This window comes from Tamandua tetradactyla, chromosome 6 (assembly GCF_023851605.1).
Source record: "Tamandua tetradactyla isolate mTamTet1 chromosome 6, mTamTet1.pri, whole genome shotgun sequence".
NCBI classification, from domain to species: Eukaryota; Metazoa; Chordata; class Mammalia; order Pilosa; family Myrmecophagidae; genus Tamandua; species Tamandua tetradactyla.
In genome coordinates this window covers 176,254,286-176,276,311 of record NC_135332.1, presented here as the reverse complement: position 1 = coordinate 176,276,311, position 22,026 = coordinate 176,254,286, and the positions used below count along the sequence as shown (strand labels likewise).

At 42.1% G+C, this 22,026-nt stretch overlaps 1 protein-coding gene across 3 annotated transcripts in view; it reads left to right on the top strand.

Annotated features, from left to right (window-relative positions):
- KCNQ3 (potassium voltage-gated channel subfamily Q member 3) overlaps positions 1-22,026 on the top strand; it is a 303,621-nt gene that overhangs the window by 179,674 nt on the left and 101,921 nt on the right. Inside the window, exon 1 of one of the 3 annotated variants that reach the window (XM_077167685.1) lies at positions 17,892-19,922. The exons of the other annotated variants lie outside the window; for them this stretch is intronic. Coding sequence (XP_077023800.1) covers positions 19,834-19,922 — 89 coding nt within the window. The 5' untranslated portion in view covers positions 17,892-19,833. Of the gene's footprint in view, positions 1-17,891; positions 19,923-22,026 lie in introns of those variants that run through there. 3 annotated transcript variants of the gene reach the window in all.

Below are 22,026 nucleotides of genomic sequence, written 5' to 3'. Positions count from 1 at the left end.
TATAATGAGTAAGTTGCGCAAAATGCCTGGAGATGTCTTCTGCATGTTTTTTTTTTTTTTTGTCCAAATTATGGTGTGAGAAGGACTCTACCATTCTTTTCCACAAGGAATAAAAATATTTATTCATTCACTTAATATTATTTATTGAGCACATGCTGTATGTCACTCATTGTATGAGTTGGGAATACAGCCTTAAACAGAGCAAAACAAAATCACTCCTCTTGAAAAGCTTACTTTCCAGTGGGGTTATAGGAAATTTTGGAAATAAACAATAAATGCACATTATGTGAAAGGGTGATAATTGTTATTAAGAGTATCAGACTGTGTAAGAAGGAAAGGAAGTGAATGTCTGGAAGGCAGACTTGTATCCTGGGATAGGATTATTTGGAAATATTTATGAAGATTATTTCTTTAACCTTTAACTTTATGGTATTTTCTTGAATCTCACTATGAAATGCTCCCCAACCTACTCACATCCTTTTGAAATGTAACAGCTGGAAGGGAATGTTTTGTGCCTGGAGTCTCTACAACTCTTCATTTATCTATTTCTTCATTAATTCATCCATTTTTGGATCAATCCATTCAACCTTTACTCCATTAGTTTACCATCCGTCCATCAGTCATCCATGTACTCACCTCTCCATGTATCCATCCCTCCATCCATTTACTGTTCATCCATCCATCCAACTCTCCATCCATCCAGCACCATCCATCTGCCCTCCATTTATCCATCCACCATCCATCCATCCATTCAGCCCTCCATCCAGCCAACAGCCATTCATCCTCTAATGCATTCACTCCTTTACAATGAGATACATAATTCATATACTATAGAATCCACCCCTTTAAAGTGTACAAGTTGGTGGTCTTTAGTATATTCACGGAGTTTTGCAGCCATCATCACTGTCTACTTCCAGAACATTTTCATCACCACAGAAAGAGTCATTTCCCAGGCTCCTCCCTCCAATTCTGGCAACCACTAATCAACTTCTTTCTCTAAGGATTTTCTTCTTCTAGACATTTCATGTAAATGCCATCATCCAATATTTGGCCTTTGTGTCTGGATTCTTTCACTTAGCATAATATTTTCAAGGCTCATCCATGTTGTAGCATGGATCAGTACTTCATCCATTTTTTTTTTTTTTTTTTTTGGCTAAAATCCCATTGTATGGATTTGCCACATTTAATTGATCTGTTTGTCAAATGATAGTTATTTGGGTTGTTCCCAGCTCTTGGATATGATAATGTTTCTATAAGCATTTTTATATTTTCTGTGCAAAAATGTTTATTCAAGTCCTTTGCCCAATGTTTGACTGGGTTATGTATTTGTACTGTTTATTGTAAGAGTTCTTTATATATACTGGGAACAAGTCCCTTTCAGATATATGACCTGCAAATAATTTCCCCCATCTTGTGGGTTTTCTTTTCACTTTCTTGATGGTGTCTGATGAAAAACAAAAATTTTAATTTTGATACAGTCAATTTTATCTATTTTTTCTTTTGTTGCTTGTGCTTCTGGTGTCATATCTAAGAAACCACCACCTAATCAAGGGTCACCAAGGTTTAGACCTATTTTTTATTAGAAGAGTTTTATAGTTTTAGTGCCATTGAATTTTTGAGTTATTTTGTATATAGTGTGAGGTAGGGGTCTAAATTCATTCTTTTACTTGTGTATATCCAGTTGTCCCAGCACCATTTGTTGAAAAGATTATTCTTTGCCCATTTAATTATCCTTGTATCATAGTTCAAAATCAATTTTCTGTAAATGTCAGGGTTTATTTCTAGACTGTCAATTTCATTTCATTGATCTATAAGTCTATTCTTTTGCCAACATCAGACTGTCTTAACTGTGGTTGCTTTGGAGTAAGTTGTGAAATTAGAGGCCTCCAACTTTCTTCTTTTTTTTCAAGACTATTTGACTATTCTGAGTCCCTAGCATTTCTATATTAATTTTATGATCAACCTATCAATTTTCAGGGAAAAAAAAGACATCTGAGATTTTTTTTTTTTATTAACGGAAAGAAAGAAAAAAAAAAAGAAATTAACACAACATTTAGAAATCATACCATTCTACATATGCAATCAGTAATTCTTAACATCATCACATAGATGCATGATCATCGTTTCTTAGTACATTTGCATCGGTTTAGAGGAACTAGCAACACAACTGAAAAAGATATAAAATGTTAATATAGAGAAAAGAAATAAAAGTAGTGATAATAGTAAAAAACAACAACAAAAAAACCCTATAGCTCAGATGCAGCTTCATTCAGTGTTTTAACATGATTACTTTACAATTAGGTATTATTGTGCTGTCCATTTTTGAGTTTTTGTATCTAGTCCTGTTGCACAGTCTGTATCCCTTCTGCTCCAATTACCCATTATCTTACCCTGTTTCTAACTCCTGCTGGACTCTGTTACCAATGACATATTTCAAGATTATTCTCGAATGTCCGTTCACATCAGTGGGACCATACAGTATTTGTCTTTTAGTTTTTGGCTGGACTCACTCAGCATAATGTTCTCTAGGTCCATCCATGTTATTACATGCTTCATAAGTTTATCTTGTCTTAAAGCTACATAATATTCCATTGTATGTATATACCACAGTTTGTTTAGCCATTCTTCTGTTGATGGACATTTTGGCTGTTTCCATCTCTTTGCAATTGTAAATAACACTGCTATAAACATTGGTGTGCAAATGTCCGTTTGTGTCTTTGCCCTTAAGTCCTTTGAGTAGATACCTAGCAATGGTATTGCTGGGTCATATGGCAATTCTATATTCAGCTTTTTGAGGAACCGCCAAACTGCCTTCCACAGTGGTTGCACCATTTGACATTCCCACCAACAGTGGATAAGTGTGCCTCTTTCTCCGCATCCTCTCCAGCACTTGTCATTTTCTGTTTTGTTGATAATGGCCATTCTGGTGGGTGTGAGATGATATCTCATTGTGGTTTTGATTTGCATTTCTCTAATGGCCAGGGACATTGAGCATCTCTTCATGTGCCTCTTGGCCATCCGTATTTCCTCTTCTGGTAGGTGTCTGTTCAAGTCTTTTTCCCATTTTGTAATTGGGTTGGCTGTCTTTTTGTTGTTGAGTTGAACAATCTCTTTATATATTCTGGATACTAGACCTTTATCTGATATGTCATTTCCAAATATTATCTCCCATTGTGTAGGCTGTCTTTTTACTTTCTTGATGAAGTTCTTTGATGCACAAAAGTGTTTAATTTTGAGGAGCTCCCATTTATTTCTTTCTTTCTTCAGTGCTCTGGCTTTAGGTTTAAGGTCCATAAAACCGCCTCCAGTTGTAAGATTCATAAGATATCTCCCTACATTTTCCTCTAACTGTTTTATGGTCTTAGACCTAATGTTTAGATCTTTGATCCATTTTGAGTTAACTTTTGTATAAGGTGTGAGATACGGGTCTTCTTTCATTCTTTTACATATGAATATCCAGTTCTCTAGGCACCATTTATTGAAGAGACTGTTCTGTCCCAGGTGAGTTGGCTTGACTGCCTTATCAAAGATCAAATGTCCATAGATAAGAGGGTCTATATCTGAGCACTCTATTCGATTCCATTGGTCGATATATCTATCTTTATGCCAATACCATGCTGTTTTGACCACTGTGGCTTCATAATATGCCTTAAAGTCCGGCATCGTGAGACCTCCAGCTTCGTTTTTTTTCCTCAAGATGTTTTTAGCAATTCGGGGCACCCTGCCCTTCCAGATAAATTTGCTTATTGGTTTTTCTAATTCTGAAAAATAAGTTTTTGGGATTTTGATTGGTATTGCATTGAATCTGTAAATCAGTTTAGGTAGGATTGACATCTTAATTATATTTAGTCTTCCAATCCATGAACACGGTATGCCCTTCCATCTATTTAGGTCTTCTGTGATTTCTTTTAGCAGTTTTTTGTAGTTTTCTTTATATAGGTTTTTTGTCTCTTTGGTTAAATTTATTGCTAGGTATTTTATTCTTTTAGTTGCGATTGTAAATGGGATTCGTTTCTTGATTTCCCCCTCAGCTTGATCATTACTAGTGTATAGAAAAGCTACAGATTTTTGAATGTTGATCTTGTAGCCTGCTACTTTGCTGTACTCATTTATTAGCTCTAGTAATTTTGTTGTGGATTTTTCTGGGTTTTCTACATATAGTATCATATCGTCTGCAAGCAGTGATAGTTTTACTTCTTCCTTTCCAATTTTGATGCCTTGTATTTCTTTTTCTTGTCTAATTGCTTTGGCTAGAACTTCCAACACAATGTTGAATAATGGTGGTGATAGTGGACATCCTTGTCTTGTTCCTGATCTTAGGGGGAAAGTTTTCAATTTTTCCCCATTGAGGATGATATTAGCTGTGGGTTTTTCATATATTCCCTCTATCATTTTAAGGAAGTTCCCTTGTATTCCTATCTTTTGAAGTGTTTTCAACAGGAAAGGATGTTGAATCTTGTCAAATGCCTTCTCTGCATCAATTGAGATTATCATGTGATTTTTCTGCTTTGATTTGTTGATATGGTGTATTACATTAATTGATTTTCTTATGTTGAACCATCCTTGCATACCTGGGATGAATCCTACTTGGTCATGATGTATAATTCTTTTAATGTGTTGTTGGATACGATTTGCTAGAATTTTATTGAGGATTTTTGACATCTGAGATTTTGATAAGGAATTGCATTGAGTCTGTAGATCAATTTGGGAAGTACTGCCATCTTAATAAAGTACTAGTGTACGTTCTTTCATTTCTGATTTTAGATATTTGGGTTTTCTCTCTTTTTCTTGACAAATCTAGTTAAAGTTTTGTGATTTTAAAAAATATTTTAAAAGAATGAGCATTTGGTTTTATTGATTTTCTCTATTGTTTTTCAATTCTCTATTTCATTTATTCCTGATTTAATCAGTATCATTTCCTTCCTCCTTCTTACTTTGAGTTTAGTTTATTCTTCTTTTTCTAGTTTCTTAAAGTGGAAACTCAGATTATTGGTTTATCATTTTTCTTCTATTTTAATTACAGGCAATTATAGCTATAACTCCCCCTATAAGCACTGCTCTAGCTGTATCCCACAAATTTTCACATATGTGTTTATATTTCCATGCATCTCAAGGTATTTTCTATTTTCTCTTGTGGCATCTTCTTTGAGCCATTGATTCTGTATGAGTTTGTTGTTGATTTTCCACCTATTTGTGAATTTTCTAACATTTTTTTCTGTTACTGATTTTTAATTTCATTCCATATAACTTAAAAATATTATTGCATCTTTTAAAATTTATTAAGATTTGCTTTATAGCTCAGCATAGGGTATATGTTAGAGAATGTTTTTCATGTGCTTTAGAAAATGGTGCATTTTAGAAAACTGTGCATCCTGCTGTTGTTGGATGGAGCGTTCTAGAGATGCCTGTTAGGCCTGATTGGCTTATATTGTTAAATTTTTAAGTGTTAATTTATTCCTTGAAGAGCCCTGTGATTTCTGTATTACTCACTAGTGTCTCCTTTCCTTAAAGTGGAATACGCCTACCGCCCCCTTAACCATCGCCAGGCTGTGGGGAGGACATACATTCCCTGCTCCTTACACTGCCTCTCTCCTCTCTCCCTCTAAACAGTACTCCTCACACTTTAGCAGGCACAGATTCCCTGGGGATCTGGTTAAAAGGCAGATTCTGATTCATTCAGTCTAGGATGAGTCCAGAGAGTTTGCGTTTCTAGTAATGTAAGTGGTCTGGTCTGTGGGCCACACATTGAATAGCAAGATTCTAAGGTTTGAGAACTTTGGCCTCCCACAGTCCACCCTACCTCTCCTTGATAGAAAATAGCTTTCACCAGCTTTTTCCACTTGGCCTGTTTATGCACTTGAACCTAGGATGTGGGTTACAGAGGAAGGCTGTGGGATTGAATCCAGGGGCCATGAGAGTGGAGGGCAAGCCTTATAGTGGATTTTTGTGAGGTTTTGTCCAAAGGCTAGGAATAGATGAAGATGGAGAAAATTTGCAAGTCACTGTAAAATTGATCATGGTCAGATTCTCTGCATGCTGCATATTGTTAGTACTGAAGAAATGGGAGTCCCAGATGGGCTCATAGGGGCCTGCAGCCATCTCAGAGTCCACCCATGCCTCTAGGAGATGGTGCAGTGACCTATGGGTGGGGCCCAGTGTTTCCTCAGAGATTGTTTTTCTAATCTGCTCATGTTCATAGACAAGTAGGTCATTGACGTCCCCCAAAGTTCTACTCCATACGTTATCATTCTCCAAATTTATTAAGGAAACATGCTAAAGGTTTTGCACCTCAGACATGCAAAACTTTATGAAACATTTAGAAAATAAATTATGTCCCCACATAGGTGGTGACCATCACAGACAACTGTGTGTTAACTTAAGCCTAAACACGTATCATATTTCTAGAAGATACTCCATGGGGTTGATCTTTCTATTTGTCTTCATTAAAGGACTCCAGGCTGAGTCCAGAGGTTCAAATGACATTGTTCGGGAATCCCTTGGCTCTACTTTTCTCTGTGGTGGCTCTGGGATTAGGTCCTAGCAGTGAGCCTTCTTGGCTAAAAGTCTCTCCCCAAATTCCCAGCGCAGGTCCCTACATGGCCTCTAATTGGACTGCTCCACTCGTTCTCTTCCTTCACCCAGTCATTGAGGTGGGGGACAGAGGTAATCTGCTGATTGGCTGGGTCTGGGTGGTGTGTCCCTTCCTGGTGGGGTGGAGCAAGTGCAGCCCCACATCATCCCATGGATTCCCCATATGGGAATAGAAGGACAAGTGAAGGGTATCAGTGCTGCTATTAAAGGAAATGGGGGCTAAGATTCTGGACAGGGTGAAATACCTAGAAATATCCTTTGTAGAGTTTCTCTGATCACAGTATAAACCCACACCTTAATCTCTGCCCTCTGTATATGACCCTACTTAGGTGCAAGAAAGAAAAGTGCATGAAAAACTATAAGGGAAAGACAAGGTGTCTCAACAAACCTTGCAATGCAGCTGGTCTCAGTTTTGCATGCCCAGTACTTTTAAACAAGTCTTAAGGGAAGAAATCAAAAGGCACCCAATGAAGTGGGGGAAGAAGGACCAGCTCCACTAGAGATCACCCTTTCTTGGTGCTCACCTTCGCCCAAAATCTTGGAATCTGTGTTGTCTCTTCCCTTTGCCCCTTGTGTTGGAGAGTTGTTCTGAGCAGGGCATGGAGAGTCTTGAGCTCCCCCTAGAGGCCAACAGGAAGAAATCAGAACGCTATCCACTTTCCATGTATTCTGTACGGAGACTTACAGAGTGGCAGGGATCTATGGACCATCATTTGGTAACCACTGATATGGAATCCAGTGTCAAGGAAACTTCTGACATTCTAAAACTTCTTCCAAACTGTCCTCTGGACTAGTCCTGCTGAGTTGCTGTAAATCCTAGGAAGGCAAAGGAGAGGTGGGAAATGCTAACCTTATATGTAGGTAGGTATTTTTGATTTGTGCATTCAATGGCCGAATGCCTCTCTTTCCTCATATGTAGGGATAATAATATTACCTGCTCATAGGGTTTGGGTTAGTATTAAACGAATTAAAATATGTGAGGTGGTTAGAACAATGCCTGGTGCTTGGTAAGCCGTGTGTAAGTGTTTGTTCTTGTTATGTTTCTCTCTCCCTCCTTGCTGCAAACTATACGGTTGAGTGGAGCCTTCTCATCCTTTGCCAGGCATTTCCCCTGCCCATTTAGCAAACAAGGAGTGAAGAGGGCAGCCGAGTGACAAGGCTGGGCCGTGGCAGCAGGAGCCTTGCCCTAGAGACACTTAGACTCTATCTTTACTGGGGACCCTGGTGAAGTCACTCAGCCTCTTTGAACCACATTTTCTCCTCTCACCAAAGGAAATATAAAACTTGCCCAGCTTAATTTCTAGGTCTATTGTTCAGAGAAAATAAGAGAAAATTCTGGCTAAGGCCAGAATTCTGTTAGAGTGCGTGGATATACTTGGCTCTCCAGAAGACAGTCACCTGGTGGGAAAGGCAAGTAAACTGATGGCAGTGTGATAAAAGGCACATAGGGTTTTCATAGGGGGCTGTGAGGATAAAGAGGAGGGACCCCCAAATCAGTGCAGAAGAGGAAGCCCCAGGGGACAAAACGTATAATACTATGACTAATTTCTTAGGCAATGGCTATTGGCAAGCATGTTATAAACAGCACATTATCTGTCCATGAACATTATGAAGCAGGTGCCAATATGATCCCTATTATATAAATTAACAGAAGGAAACTCAGTGTGCCAGTTTGATACTATTATGTACCCTAGAAAAGCCATGTTTTAATCCTGACCCAATCTTGTGGGGGCAGCTGTTTCTTTTCATCCTGATTCAATACTGTAGGGTGGAAACTCTTTTTATTAGATTTTGATCTCCATGAAGATGTGGCATGCGCAGTTGTGGGTGTGGCCTTTTGGTTAAATAGAGATGTGACTCCACCCATTCAGGGTAGTTCTTGATTAGTTTACTAGAGTACTTTAAAAGAAGGAACATTTTAGAGGAAACTCAGATGCAGACGCTTGGAGAGCAGTTGCTTCAGAGCAGACAGAGACACAGATGTTTGGAGATGCTTGGCATGCCAACAGAGAGAGCAGATGCCTAGACATGGGTAGAGCCTGGCAAATGTCGCTATTTGCCTTCCCATGAGATGCTGAGCAAGCCAGAACCCAGAATTGTGTCCCAGAGGAGCTAAGTGAAGGCCCACACATGCCAAGTGAGGAAGCCCCACAGAAAGCAGAGGTTGAGTGCAACAAAGCCAGGAGTGAGGGACCAGCAGATGCCAGCCACATGCCTTCCCAGCTGACAGAGGCATTCCGGATGGCGTCAGCCTTCCTTGAGTGAAGATAACCTCTTGTTGGTGTCTTAATTTGGGCATTTTCATGGCTTTAGAACTGTAAACTTGTAACATAATACGTTCCCTTTATAAAAGCCAATCCATTTCTGGTATATTGCTTTCCCAGCAGCATTAGCAAACTAATACAGTCAGATTGTTTAAAACTGTTGCCAGGATTCACACAAAATGCAAGTCTCACCCATACAGGCTCAAGAGTTCAGTACTTGTAACCCCACAGTATAATCACACGTCATTGTGCCAGGTACTTTCCAGAGGAGGCAGTGCTTGGGCTGAGTTCTGATAGGTTGGGAGATAAGTTAGGAAATACAGACCCAAAGGAAAAAATTCCAGGCGAAAGGAAGAGTGGCCACAAAGTCCTGGAAGTCAGAGAGAACTATGCTGTGTCAATCCTGTAGGGAACAACCCTTCAATAATCTGATGTATTGGTGTGGCAGGGTAAATGCGGGGACCACAACAATCTATCAAACATTGCAGGCTTCCTGGAGAAAGAGGACAAGTGAAGAAGGGCCAGCCATTATCAGGACAGAGATAGGCTTGCCTAAGCAAAGGGATTTCTCCCCGCTTGTTAAAAAATTCATTTCAAGTGCTGTTTGTATTTCGAGCTTCGTGACCGCCTCGTGAAAGAAACGAACACCCCGGCAGTACCCTGAAGATGGGATGCTAAAGCAGCACATTTCTCAGCAAATCTATTTCCATCAACTTTATAACATCTTCATAAAATTTGCTGCTTTGGGCATTTTTTATTCCCCCACGTTCCTTCTCTCCTGTAGAGAAATGGTTTATTGGAAATGTCCTATTTGACTATTTTGAAGCAATTATTTATTTATTTCGTGGGTTTGCTTCTGCCCAAAGGGCTCTAGGCAGTTGCACAAGAATCGGAAAATGGGACCTGCAGTCTGTTTACTGTAAGCAGCTGTACTTCCCTAAAGTAACTGAGGGACCCTGGCCATGCTCTGAATGCTGGAGGTCAATAGACTGGGAAAGAAAGGTCAGGAAAGGCATCTCATTTCTATGTCTGAGTTCTGGAGGCATCCTTTGATTTTTCTCTCCATTCGTTCATTCATTCACCAGCCATTCACTGAGCATCTCTTTATGTGACACACTTTGCTAGGTTAGAGGAAAACAGGTAAATAAGATTTCATTGAAATCCTAAGGATCACACAGTCTAATGAAGTACACAGACAATCCAGGTAACTGATTGGGAAGGGGAGGATAAGGATGGAGCAACAAATACGTTGGGGACAACTAAATACATTGTGACAAGCTTCTATTATGGAAGACTATGCAATAGTTAGAAAGAATGTGGTCATCTATATGTTCTCATATGTTTAGATTTCTAATACACTAAGTAGGAAAATAATACACCCAGTGTGATACGGCTGTGTGAGAGACATATGTAAACCTGTATCACCTTGCATGTGAACTCAGAAGAGTGGTGGAAGCAACCTAGATATACTCTTTGGCAGATGTTGGGTAGGGGGTAAAAGTAGGTGTATGAGCTAGGGTTCTCTAGAGAAACAGAATCAGCAGGAGACCTCTGTAAATATAAGATCTATAGAAGTGTCTCATGCAACCGTGGAGACATAAGAGACCAAGATCTGTAGGGCAGGCCACAAGCTGGCAGCTGCAATGAGGGTTCTCAATAAAGACTCAGGAGAGGCTGGCTGGCTGGAGCAGAAAGAGGGATTGCCTCTACTGAATCCTCCTTAAAAGCCTCTCAGTGATTAGATTAAGAGTCACTCATTGCAGAAGACACTCCCTATGGTGATTGCAGATGTAAACAGCTGTGGATGCAGCCAATGTGCTCATGATTTAAGTCCCTGAAATGTCCTCATAGCAACAGACAGGCCAGTGCTTGCCCTGCCAGTCAACAGGGCACCACCACCTGGCCAAGCTGACACATGAACCTGACCATCACAGTGGGTTTTAACCTTTTCTGTAACTTTTTACTGATAATTGTATTCATAACTACACTTGAATATTTAGAGTCCAACTGCTGAATGCAAAAAGAGGTGTACAAAGGCAGTGCGATGGTGGCTCAGCAGTAGAGCTTTCGCCTGCCATGCCAGAGACCTGGGTTCAATTCCCGAAGCCTCCCCAAGCAAAACAAAATAAAAGAAAAAAAGTGAAAAAGAGATGTACAAATAAGTTGCAGAAACAATGTAAACAGAAAGTTTCAGGGAGAGGGAATGTTTTCCTGCAGGAGAGCACATTTGAATAGGACTTTGAGGAAAGTATAGGAGTTTTCCAGAATGTTGAAAATAACTAAGATTCATACAAATAGAGATAAAGTGATGAGGTATGGCAGAGGCGACCATGGAAGAGCTTTGAGCAGGACCTGAATTCATTCTGACTTTCAGGAGTCAGGTCTGGGCCCCTTCAGAGAGCTCAGGAGGCCAGGCCTGCTTCGCCTTCGAGCCCCGGGTTGAGGTGAGAATCATCTTGGGAGGAAAGTGGAACAGCTCTTTCTCCATGCAAGTCCCCGTGCTAAGTGTAGCGCACACACTGTCTTACTTAATCCACACAGTTGCTCAAGTTTGTGCTAGCATGAACTAGGATTACCGTGTTCTATGCTTTCAGGAAAGAAATAGCATCAATTTTGTAAAAATTCTTCCAGATTATAGAAAATTAGGAAACTGAGGCTCGGCAGCCCCATGGAAATAATCATAGAGGAAATGCAGTTATCTTCCAAGACATTGGCTATAGATGTGTACTAATTATAGGTTGAGGTGACTTACCTCCACTCTGACACTCCTCAGGACATATGACAAGACCCTTCAGGTGTTAAAAAAAAAAAGATGCATATTGTGATTTTAAGTATGGAAATAAATGCATACAGGAAATGCTAAAAGAAAAGACGCCAATGTGATGGGGTGATGGGACTGTGGGTAGCTTTTCCATTTCTTCTTTTTGTTGGTTAAATTCTGTGCCATGGTTATGTCGCTTTTCTAATAAAAATTGTGCTTTTATAAAAATGAAAGGACTTTGCCTCAAGGCTCCAGAGTTGCCAGTAAATGACTTCAGGACGACACTGGAGAAATGGGAGAAGCGCCACGTCCCCGGCTTCTGCTGGGCAGTGGAGTTTGGGTCCTGGGTCCTCCGACCTGACGCTGGCCGGCGTTTTAAAAACTCTAAGCAGAGAAACACTGTGTGTTCTAGTTTGCTGGCTGCTGGAATGCAGTATACAAGAAACAGACTGGCTTTAAAAAGAGGAGTTTAATAAGTTGCTAGTTTACAGTTCTAAGGCCGAGAAAATGTCCCAATTAAAACAAGTCTATAGAAATGTCCAATCAAACGCATCCAGGGAAAGATACCTTGGTTCAAGAAGGCCAATGAAGTTCAGGGTTTCTCTCTCAGCTGCAAGGGCAAATGGCGAACGTGGTGGCGTCTGCTGGCTTTCTTGTGGCTCTACAAAAAGGGACTCTTTTCAAAATGTTTCCTCTTTTAAAAGATTCCAGTAAGCAACACCACCATCAATGGGTGGAGACATACCTCCACGGGTATTATCTAATCAAAAATTACTACCCACAATTGGATGGGTCACATCTCCATGGAAACAATCAAAATGCTCCCATCCAGCAATACTGAATGAGGATTAAAGGACGTGACTTTTCTGGGGTCCACCACACATTCAGACCAGCACACTGCGTATCAGTGAATTGCATCGTGTGGGAATTTTTACCTTTTCATTCCTTCAATCCTTCTGGCTAAATGGAGAATCTTGTTTTGGTACTACGTGTTCTGTTTGCTTGCTCACTTTAATTCTTCACCATCACTTGCTAGATGACCTTCCTTGCTCCCACCTCCCTCTTTACTTTCTCTCTTTGCATTTTCTCTCCTCTTCTCCTTTTCCCTTGTCTCTTTCTTTTTTTCTTAAACAAAGAATGACCCAGCTGTGGGCAACTGTCTGTGGTTGGAATTTAATAAGTAACAGTCTTCTGTTTTCATTGTACCTATTTTCACAGTTTCCTTCTAGTTATAACAAGTGTAATATAAGAGTTCCCTTTTAAAATAAATAAAACCTATTTCTGTTAAAAAATAATCCAAGTGCAAGAAATGTAACCTCTTGGTGGTACAGGTGTGGAGCATATGGGAAAGTCTTCACTGAGGTTTGAGAGCCTGAACTATTTGCTAGCTCTGCTCTGGCCCATTTCGGGGATCTGAGGAGGACTGTGGGGAGAGCAGGTACCTCCACCCCACATAAGTTACTTGTCTCCGGTAGAATCTGCAGAGTGACCTTCAAGACCCCTGCCTTCTCTATTGGCATGTAGTTTTCCTTTGTAGCTATGGCATCTGAAAGCTCCATTTACCTTCTTACTACTGATCCCCCTTGTACTTTCAGACAAGGATGGCCTTAGCTCAAGGATGCACAGTTCCAGAGTGATAATACCTAAGATTTTGAAGTCAATAGATTATGCCAAAAACTTAGACTCTGGATGCAAAGATAATTGCTGGAGCTTTCTATTTTTATGGGTTTGTCAGTGAAAGAAACAGATAAAGGGAAATAAAAATTACTGGGCCCTTAACTGTATACATGGAACAATTAGTCACTTGATATTGCAATGAAAGTGAGGTTCAGGGAGGCTGAGTCATTTACCCAAGGACACACAGCTATGAAATTGGAAACTCAGGATCTGATGCCAAATTTCTGAGTCCAAAGCCACTGTTCTTTCCGAGAGGTAACTCTTGTAATACTTGATGAGGATTCTAATACTATCTTTTAATAAGGGCATGAAAGGATTGACTTTTTTTGTATGCTGTATGCGGGGTCACATTTCATTCTTTTTCCATGTGAGTATCCTTTTATTGTAGCACCATTTGTTGAATTTTTGTTTGGTTGGGTTTTTTTTTGTTTGTTTGTTTTGGGGGTAAGTGCATGGGCCAGGAATTGAACCTGGGTCTCTTGCATGGCAGGCGAGAATTCTACCGCTGAACTACCCTCGCCTCCCCCGGATTGACCTTTTAGTTCTTACTTTTTACTTACAGGACCTCTGCCCCCAGCAGGCAACCCTTTTTTTTAATCCCTAAGCCTTTGTAGTTCCTGTATCTAGAAGAAGACCTTCGGATCTTTCTTTCCAAACCAACGTCATCCTTTTCCTGCTCCAAGAAGCCTTTGAACATAGTTCCTGCTCATGTTATTCTTTCCCTTTTTGAGAATTCCGGTAGTGACAGAATACTGACTGAGAGGCTTGTGTGGTAGTATCGTATCTAACAGGTGACTCTAGCACGTCCTAACTGTAATTTTGGGCAAGTCATTTAGCCTTTCTGAGCCTCATCTGTAGAATGGGCTCAATATTTTGAAAATTGAATATGATGGCACAGATCATAATTGAACCAGCATATTAATTCATTGATGATGGTTCTTCTCTTTTTTCCATCTACCATCTTCCCTTTCTGATACATTTTGCCCACCATTGCCAGAGTCTGTCTTCCTCAAAAGCATTCAAAGACTGCCACATGTAATATAGCATGGGGGGTCAGAGGCAGGATTCCAGCCTTTCTGCCTAAAAGTTGTTTGGCCCAGAGAATACTTCTTATGCACTTTGAATGATGTTTAAATAAACATAGTTAAATGAACAGGAATCTAAACATGGTTTTGTTCCTAAAAAAATGCAGTGTCATGCCTTATGTTAGGCCCTAGAGAAAGTAAGACAAAAAAAAAAAAAATTTCAAGTGTTCTTTCATTCAACAGATGTTCATTTTTTGCGTCCTGTGTGCCGGAACTGTCCTAGGTGCTGGTACTGCTAGGTACAACAGTGAATTAAATAGACATGGAATTTCTACCATCTGTCTAGTCAGGAAAACAAATAAGGAAACAGATGATTACAAAAGTAAATGCTGGACTGATGAAGGTGTTGTAGTTGCTTCCGGAACTTGCAGCTCTGAAATCAGAGAGGTCTAAGTTGCCCCTTTCCAGCTATGTGGCCTTGGCAAGATGCCTTGACGTCTCTAAGCATAAACCTCTCAATAGGGTCTAATGATCAAATGAGACAAGGAATGCAGGTGGCCAGCACATGATAAATGCCCCATAGATGTCAGCACCCATCCCCACTCCTCCACAGGCTACGTACCCCACTCCCATGATTACTTGCCTAGTATCCTAACACACAGTAGGAGAGTAATACGTGTCTGTTGACTGACTAATAAAAAGCTGTTGAGCAGGAGCAAGTGAGTACAATAATCACTCTGACTTATCTACATCTGTGTTTCTATATGGATGGATGGAGGCAAAGAGTAATGATAAATGTAAGAGCAAAATGATTATTTAAATTAATATCATTGTATATCTTTGCAAGGTAGGAAGCTTTTTATATCATACCCAGGGCAGATGAGTTTAATAGTGGAAGCTCTAACCATTTCCCAGCTGTGTGGCCTTGGGAAAGTTAGTTAATATCCTTCATTCAGTTCCCTCATCTGTATCATTGTGTAGCTATTTCATGGGGCTATGGTGATAAATACAGGAGCTAATGTACATAAAACCCCTAACGCAGTGCCCAGTGCATAGTCAGCTCTCATTCACTAGTTTGTTTATTCTTTCGTTCACTCCACAAATATTTATTCAGTCCCCACTATGTGCCAGGCACAGTTCTAGGTGTTTGGGACTCATCAGGGGACAAAATCCATGAAAGTCTGACTCCATGGGGGAGCTGGTCTAGTCGAGACCCCGTCACTAGTCAGTGTTTCCTGGGATGTCCCTGGCATGGAGGTTGTCTGCGCTTAGGGGGAAAGTCTGCTTTATTTTCTGGGATTATTTCACAGTGGGGATGGGCATAGGCAGGAGATGGGGTGACGAGAATTTACAACGTGGCATGTGGCCATTTCCCTTCCCTTCATCTGCGTGCCATCAAGTAGTGGCTGGGGGTGAGGATAAAGCCAGCCTTCCTGCAGGTTTCCCAGCCCACTGGGACTAAAGCTGCAAATGTTCCTTTAGACCTAGAACATTTCCAGGGTGATAAGTAAGTGGCTGAAGCCAGATTTAAATTCCAGTCTGAGGTTGTCAAAGACCATTATTTGAAAGAAACGGGAGACGAGGATGCTAGAATATATTTGATTGCCGCTTTGTGCCACAGAATTTCTTGGTGCTGAATTACTTTGGATCTTTAATTCTTCCCTCAACCCTGGTGTTACTTCCCCAACAAGGAGACTGAGGCTTGGACACTTGAAATGGCTTTTCCAAGATCCTCAGCTCTCACGGGGTAAAGCCGAGATGCAAATGCAAGAACTGCTGTGTTATTATTATTATTTTTTTTTGGCATGGGTAGGCTCTAGGAATCGAACCCCATTCTGGCATGGCAGACAAGAATTCTGCCACTGAGCCACCATTGCACTGCCCTGCCGTATTCTCTTTAACTCAGGGTTGTTCTACAATTGGTCTAAGTTGGCCATCGCTGGGATTGAGCTCAATTATTTGAGCCTGTCCTAGATGTCCCATTCACTGGAAACCATTTCCAGGGCTACCTGTCATTTTGATTCACTGAGCTGTAGCACCAAGCCCAGTCTTCTGGCTTTTGCAATGTCAGTTTCAGAGTTCATATCCAAGGCTTCCTGGAGAACTCCATCTCCTTCCAGCCTCCTCCTTTCCAAAATTACCCTAAAATTATGACATAACAACAACTACATTCTCCTCTGAAGGAGGGGCATCTAAGGGTCAGAGGCAAGCAGGGCTAGAAGTTCCCCTGAAAGGCCAGCACCCAGGCCCAGCAAGCAATGGCAGACCTGAGCCTACTGCTCCACTCATTTTATAGTCCCCTGCATCACAGCCTTCCTAAATCGGTGGCTGCTCATGAAATGTACTTTAATTTTCCAAGCAATAACCTTAGAGATACAGCGTGTTCAATCCCTTCCATTTCTCACGCAGTGTCTATTTATTCATGTGTTAGACCTCAGTTGATTATATCATCTTGGATTTAACAATGTGCCAAAGAGAGGAGCAGGGTGTGTTTGCAGGAGCTGTCAGTCCATGAAAACAAACTGAGTGGGAGGGAAGGCTGGAGTAGGGCTTCTGGCAGTCTTAGTTTCTCCATTGTAGGGTTGGACGTAATTATAGAGGACTAGATGATGTCTCCAAATGGTATGATTTAAGAGTCCTAAAGCTTTCTTCTTTATATGCAAGTCCCCTAGTAATTCAGGTTCTGCCAAGCCTTTCAGTCCATCAATGGATCAGTCATTAGGCAAGCTCATTAGCCTGGCCCATAAAGTATTTCAGGACTTTACCCCCTTTCCCTTCCATTGCTGTGAGCATGAATCGCACACTGCCCATCCCTCCGTGCTTCACCAGTTGCAGCAGAAGCTCCCAGGTTTGATCAGATGACCACATGGACTCAGCTGATTGGGCTGGAGGCAGCCTCTGACCCACGCTGGGCCAGTGAGTTACTTCCCTGAGAATTTAGTCTTGGGTCTGAGAGATGTGGTCTTTCTCTTTCTGAGAACCTAGAGCATGGCATTATTTTGGGAAGTCATTGCCAATTGTGTTGACTGAAGAAGCTAGGGGGCAAGGATTGGAGAAAGAGACAACGAGAAACAGAAAGAAGGCACGTTTCAACCTGGTTCAAGTAACATCATTGGCTCAGCTCAGTAATTCCATGAGACACCCTAGTTTTGTTTTGATATTTTTATTATGAATTCCCTTTATTTCTCAAGTGGTTTGAAGTTCCTTTTCTGTTTCTTGCAGTCAAGAAGCCCTAGCAATTAAAGCACAGATCCCCACAAGACTGCCTAGTTTTCCAGTCCCCAGACCTTCTGCCTCCAGGCCTGTGCTGCTGCCACCTGGCCTGGGCCACCCTCCTGTTCATTGACAAAGGTGGCCCAAGCCTTTTCCCTTCTGTGAGGGCAGAGAGCACAAAACTGGGGCCAGCTGCACCCTGGGTTGACATCCTGGCTCTGCTTGGATGGATTGCACAACCACGGGCCAATGACAGTGTTCTAGTGTCTGTTTTTGAGTTTTCTTAGCTGCACCTGAGGATGAAAATACTTGTTCCTGTCTCAGAAGGCTTAGGGTGAGCATCGGTGGAGATAGTATGTGTAAAGCTTTTAGAAGGATGCCGGCAGGCCCAGGGGGAGTGCTCAGTACCATTAGCAGGATTGTCGTCATCACCATCGTCATGGTTATTTTTGCTCCCCACGCTGTGACTGGACTGAATTTGCTTTCTACGATGATTGTGTAACAAATCACTACAAACTTAGTGGTTTAAGCAAAAACAGCCATTTTTTAGTTCACACTCCTGTAGGCCGGAAGTCTGCATGGCATGACCAGGTCCTCTGCACAGGATATCACAAGGTTGAAATCAGGTGTGGTCCAGCTGTGTTCTCACCTGGACCTCGAGATCCTCTTCCAAGTTTATTCAGGTTGTTGGAAGAATTGAGTTTCTGTGGTTGTAGGACTGAAGTGTCTGCTTCATATGCTGCCAGCCGGGGGTGGTTCTCAGCTCTCTGAAGCCCTACATTCCTCATCTCATGGTCCCCTGAATCTTCAGAGCCAGCAATGGGATCTCTTCCTCACACCAAATTCCTCTCTGGCTTCAAATCTCTTAATTCTGTCCCTGACGGCCAAGCCCAAGTGTTGAGGGCTCCTGTGATTAGGTCAGGTCCGCCTGGGGAATCTACTTTCTTACTAATCAGCTGTGTCGTACAGGAAAAGCCAGTCACAGGGGTGAAACCCACCCTGTTCATGGTCCTGTGGGTGAGGGAGAGAGTGCACCCCCACCACGTGGCCTGGGTGTCCTGGCTCAGCAGGGGGCTCCCAGAGAGGTGTGGGTGGACCTCAGCCTGCGCACGCCCATGGAATACTCGCTGGGGGCAGCCAGTTACTTTGTTGTTTGAAGTATTAGCTCCAATTTCAGTCCTGTTCCCAAAGCAGGCCTCAGCTTTCTCAATGGAAGCGATGCCTATGAATTGTTTTAAGCTTGCAAAGAGAAGACAGTTGAATCCCTGCAGGCTTCTAAGACTGGTTGGTGTTTTGCATGTTTGGATCCAATCACCTGCTGGAGGTTGTGGTTAAGCTGAAATCATTTGGGAAACAGTGGCCCTTAGGAAGGGGTGCTCAAACTGCTCACTTTCTGATGAAATCAAGTATTTTCCGATGCAGACAGCTCTGCCGTCTGCAGCTGTGGTTCCTTGGTGGGGCTCAGAAAGCGCTTCCCAGTAGGGAGGGGTAGGGGAAGCAGGACTGAGCAGGCGCCTTTACACTCTTTCTGGATTTGCCCAGTTCCACCCCACATGAGTGAAAGTGACCGGGCAGAGGAACAATCCAGTGTTCTGATGGGTTCATCCCAAAGAACCACGTTCCTCTGTCTCCTGCCAGGCCTTGTGCTCGCACACAGAGACCCAGCTCTGGAGGAGGCCAGCACGGACCTGTTCCCCTGGGGCACCCGCTGGGTGGGGTGGGCTGCCAGCGACACATTAACCCCCACATGAGCTGATTTCAGAGGTGTGTGAAGAAATGGCGGGGTGATGACATGGAAGTTGGCGTGGCAAGGGGCTCACTTGTTTGGATTGGTCAGGGAAGACCTTGCCGAGGAAGTGACATTTTGGCTGAGATCTGAATGGCGCAAGGGGGCCAGCCCTGAGGAGACAGAGGGCAGTTTTCCAACATAACGTAGAGTCCGTGCTGACGTCCTGGACTGGGAGCTTATGGTGTGTTCCAGGAATTACTGGCACAGCGTGAGCAAAGGGGAAAGCACAAGTCAAGGAGGGCGAGACTGAAGGACCCAGATCACAGGGCCTCTAGAAGGCTGAGTGTTAGTCCAGGGGCAATGGGAAACCACTGGAGATTTAATCCACAGCATGGTGGGATCTGATTTACTTCTTTAAAAAAATATTTTGTTGGCTGCTTAGCAACTTTTGTTTTTTTAGTTATAACTCCCATACCATAAAATTCACCATTTTTATCAGTAAATTCAATGTTTTAAAATATGTTTACAAGGTTGTGTGACCATCACCAGGAGATCTGATTTATTTTTTTTTTAATGACAGTTATAGTCGCCATGTGGAGAATGTTCTGCATGAGCAAGGCAAGGAATGGGGAGAACAGTGAGGGAGCTCCTGTGTTGTGCAGGTAAGCTTCGGTGGAACAGACCAGGGGGCAGCAGTGATGATGGAGAGAAGGGGATGGTCCTGAAGCTGCCAGTTTTCAAAAGCAGACAACCTTGATGTGGTGGGAAGAGCTCATGCCACAAGGTTGGACCATTAGCTTTGAACTGCCACTCACTGGTGCCTAATGACATACTTGGTTTAAACCTCAGTTACCCAGTCTGAAAAATGGGAGCATGAATGCCTGCCTGATCCGTATGTTGTGAACATCGGTAAAATAAAATGTTCCTACATGCTGTCCCAGTGCTGAGGACGCAGAGGGGGCTCCTCCTCCGTCTTCTGGTCTTCTGTTTGGTTGAATCTCCCTGTCTCCCTCCCCCACCCTGATCTGCCCTCAAGCAACAGTCCCACCTTGGGTTTGGCTCTCAAGATCTCTGTTCCTGCTGGCTCTTACCTGTCATTACACAAAAAGTGCCCCAGGCATGGAACGAGTCCTTCGGTAGGACTGCTTGATCTTCCACCTGCCAAGTTAAAGCCACTTTTCTTGGAAAGGAAACAGTTTGGGCAGTCCCGACTCCACCATCATCAAGTTTTGTTTTGGGGGGGCAAGTTACAACCCCTTAGAGACTCAGTTTCCCCATATACAAAAGGGGGATGTTGATAGCCGCTCCTAAAGCCAAGACCATGGATATGAGGTGCCATAGGAACTGCAATGGACTATTTGAATATGTTTTTCCATGGCTGCAATATACGCAGGGGAGTCAGCTTCACTTGCATTCCCCAATCAGCATGCAGCTATGTGCACTTGGGGAAAAATGAAAGGTGACAATTTATAGTGTGACTGTGTGTCCTAGTTTGTCCAGGTCTATTCTGGTTTACATGTATTCTCCCAGCACAATCATTAATAGTGCCTCTTTCACTGTCAGAATGGTACGGTTTGGGTAATAAACTATTTGGTGGCTCAGTTTATCACTATATCACTTATCCCACAAGTCAAAAGACCCTTTCCCTTATGCTGAAAGTGTTAAGGTCTGACGGTTTAGGATTAGATTTGACAATCTCCAAAGGTGAATCTTTTTTTTGTATTAAGGAAATTTTTGCTCGTTTCTCTCCTTTTAGAACTCCAAACTAGCATAAGATGTGATTTCATGTATATGCATGCATAAATATCTAATTCATGTTATATATCTATTTTATGTTTCTATAAAATATTTTAAAAAGGAGCATCTTTTTCCCTACATCCTCTGGCTGAAACAGAGGGAGCTGAGGAGACTGCCTGGTCTGGTACCTTCTGTAAGCAGTGAGAAGGCCGGTGCATTTGTGTGTGAGCCGAATGGAAGGATGGCAGAATGCAGAGCTCTGCTTTTTCTTCCCATCAGCATCAGAGTGTAAGGGGGAGCCAGACTTCCACTGAGGCTTTTAGGTGATTCACGGGCTCCTGAGTTAATGTTTATATTGAGCCTGCGGTTCGACGATAACCCCAAATGCATGCTAAATGCTCTGAGGGGTCCACATGCCCTGGCAGAATATTGAGGTTAAGCTGGCAGCTATCAGGTAGGCCTGGGAGTTAGCTTTCTCCACATCAGCACCTGAGTTAAAGTAATTTTAAGAAATGAACTAATCGTCTGTGGGCTAAAAGGGCCAGGAAAAAGAAAGCAAGACAGAAGATTTGCTTCTGAGAGAATCCAAATCAAGTTATGGAACATGCTTCAGATTGGTGTTTGGCTGGAATTGATTTTTAAAGCATGAGTTTTTCTGTCTTAACATATTTGTGCATCTAATTTTTAAATACCCTACTCTTTCCCCATCTGGGGCCATGGATGCAATGTCCCAGCCGGGTAAAGGGTAGTCCTAGTTAGAAATGCTTTGGGCTGCAAGTACAGAACTCCCAATAAGACTGACTTAAAAGAGATGATTTTCTCTTTCTCACATTACAAAATAGACGAGGCAGGAAGCTGCTGACATTTGTTGGGCAGCTCAACAATGACACTGCCAAGTTCTAAGTGATTTTGTAGGCTTTTCCCTCATGGTAGTTACTTCCTGCAGTTATATACACTAGTTACATACACAGCCTTTTATAAGGAAAAGCCAAAAGTCTTCCCTCATATTTCTTTGGTCAGAACTAAGTC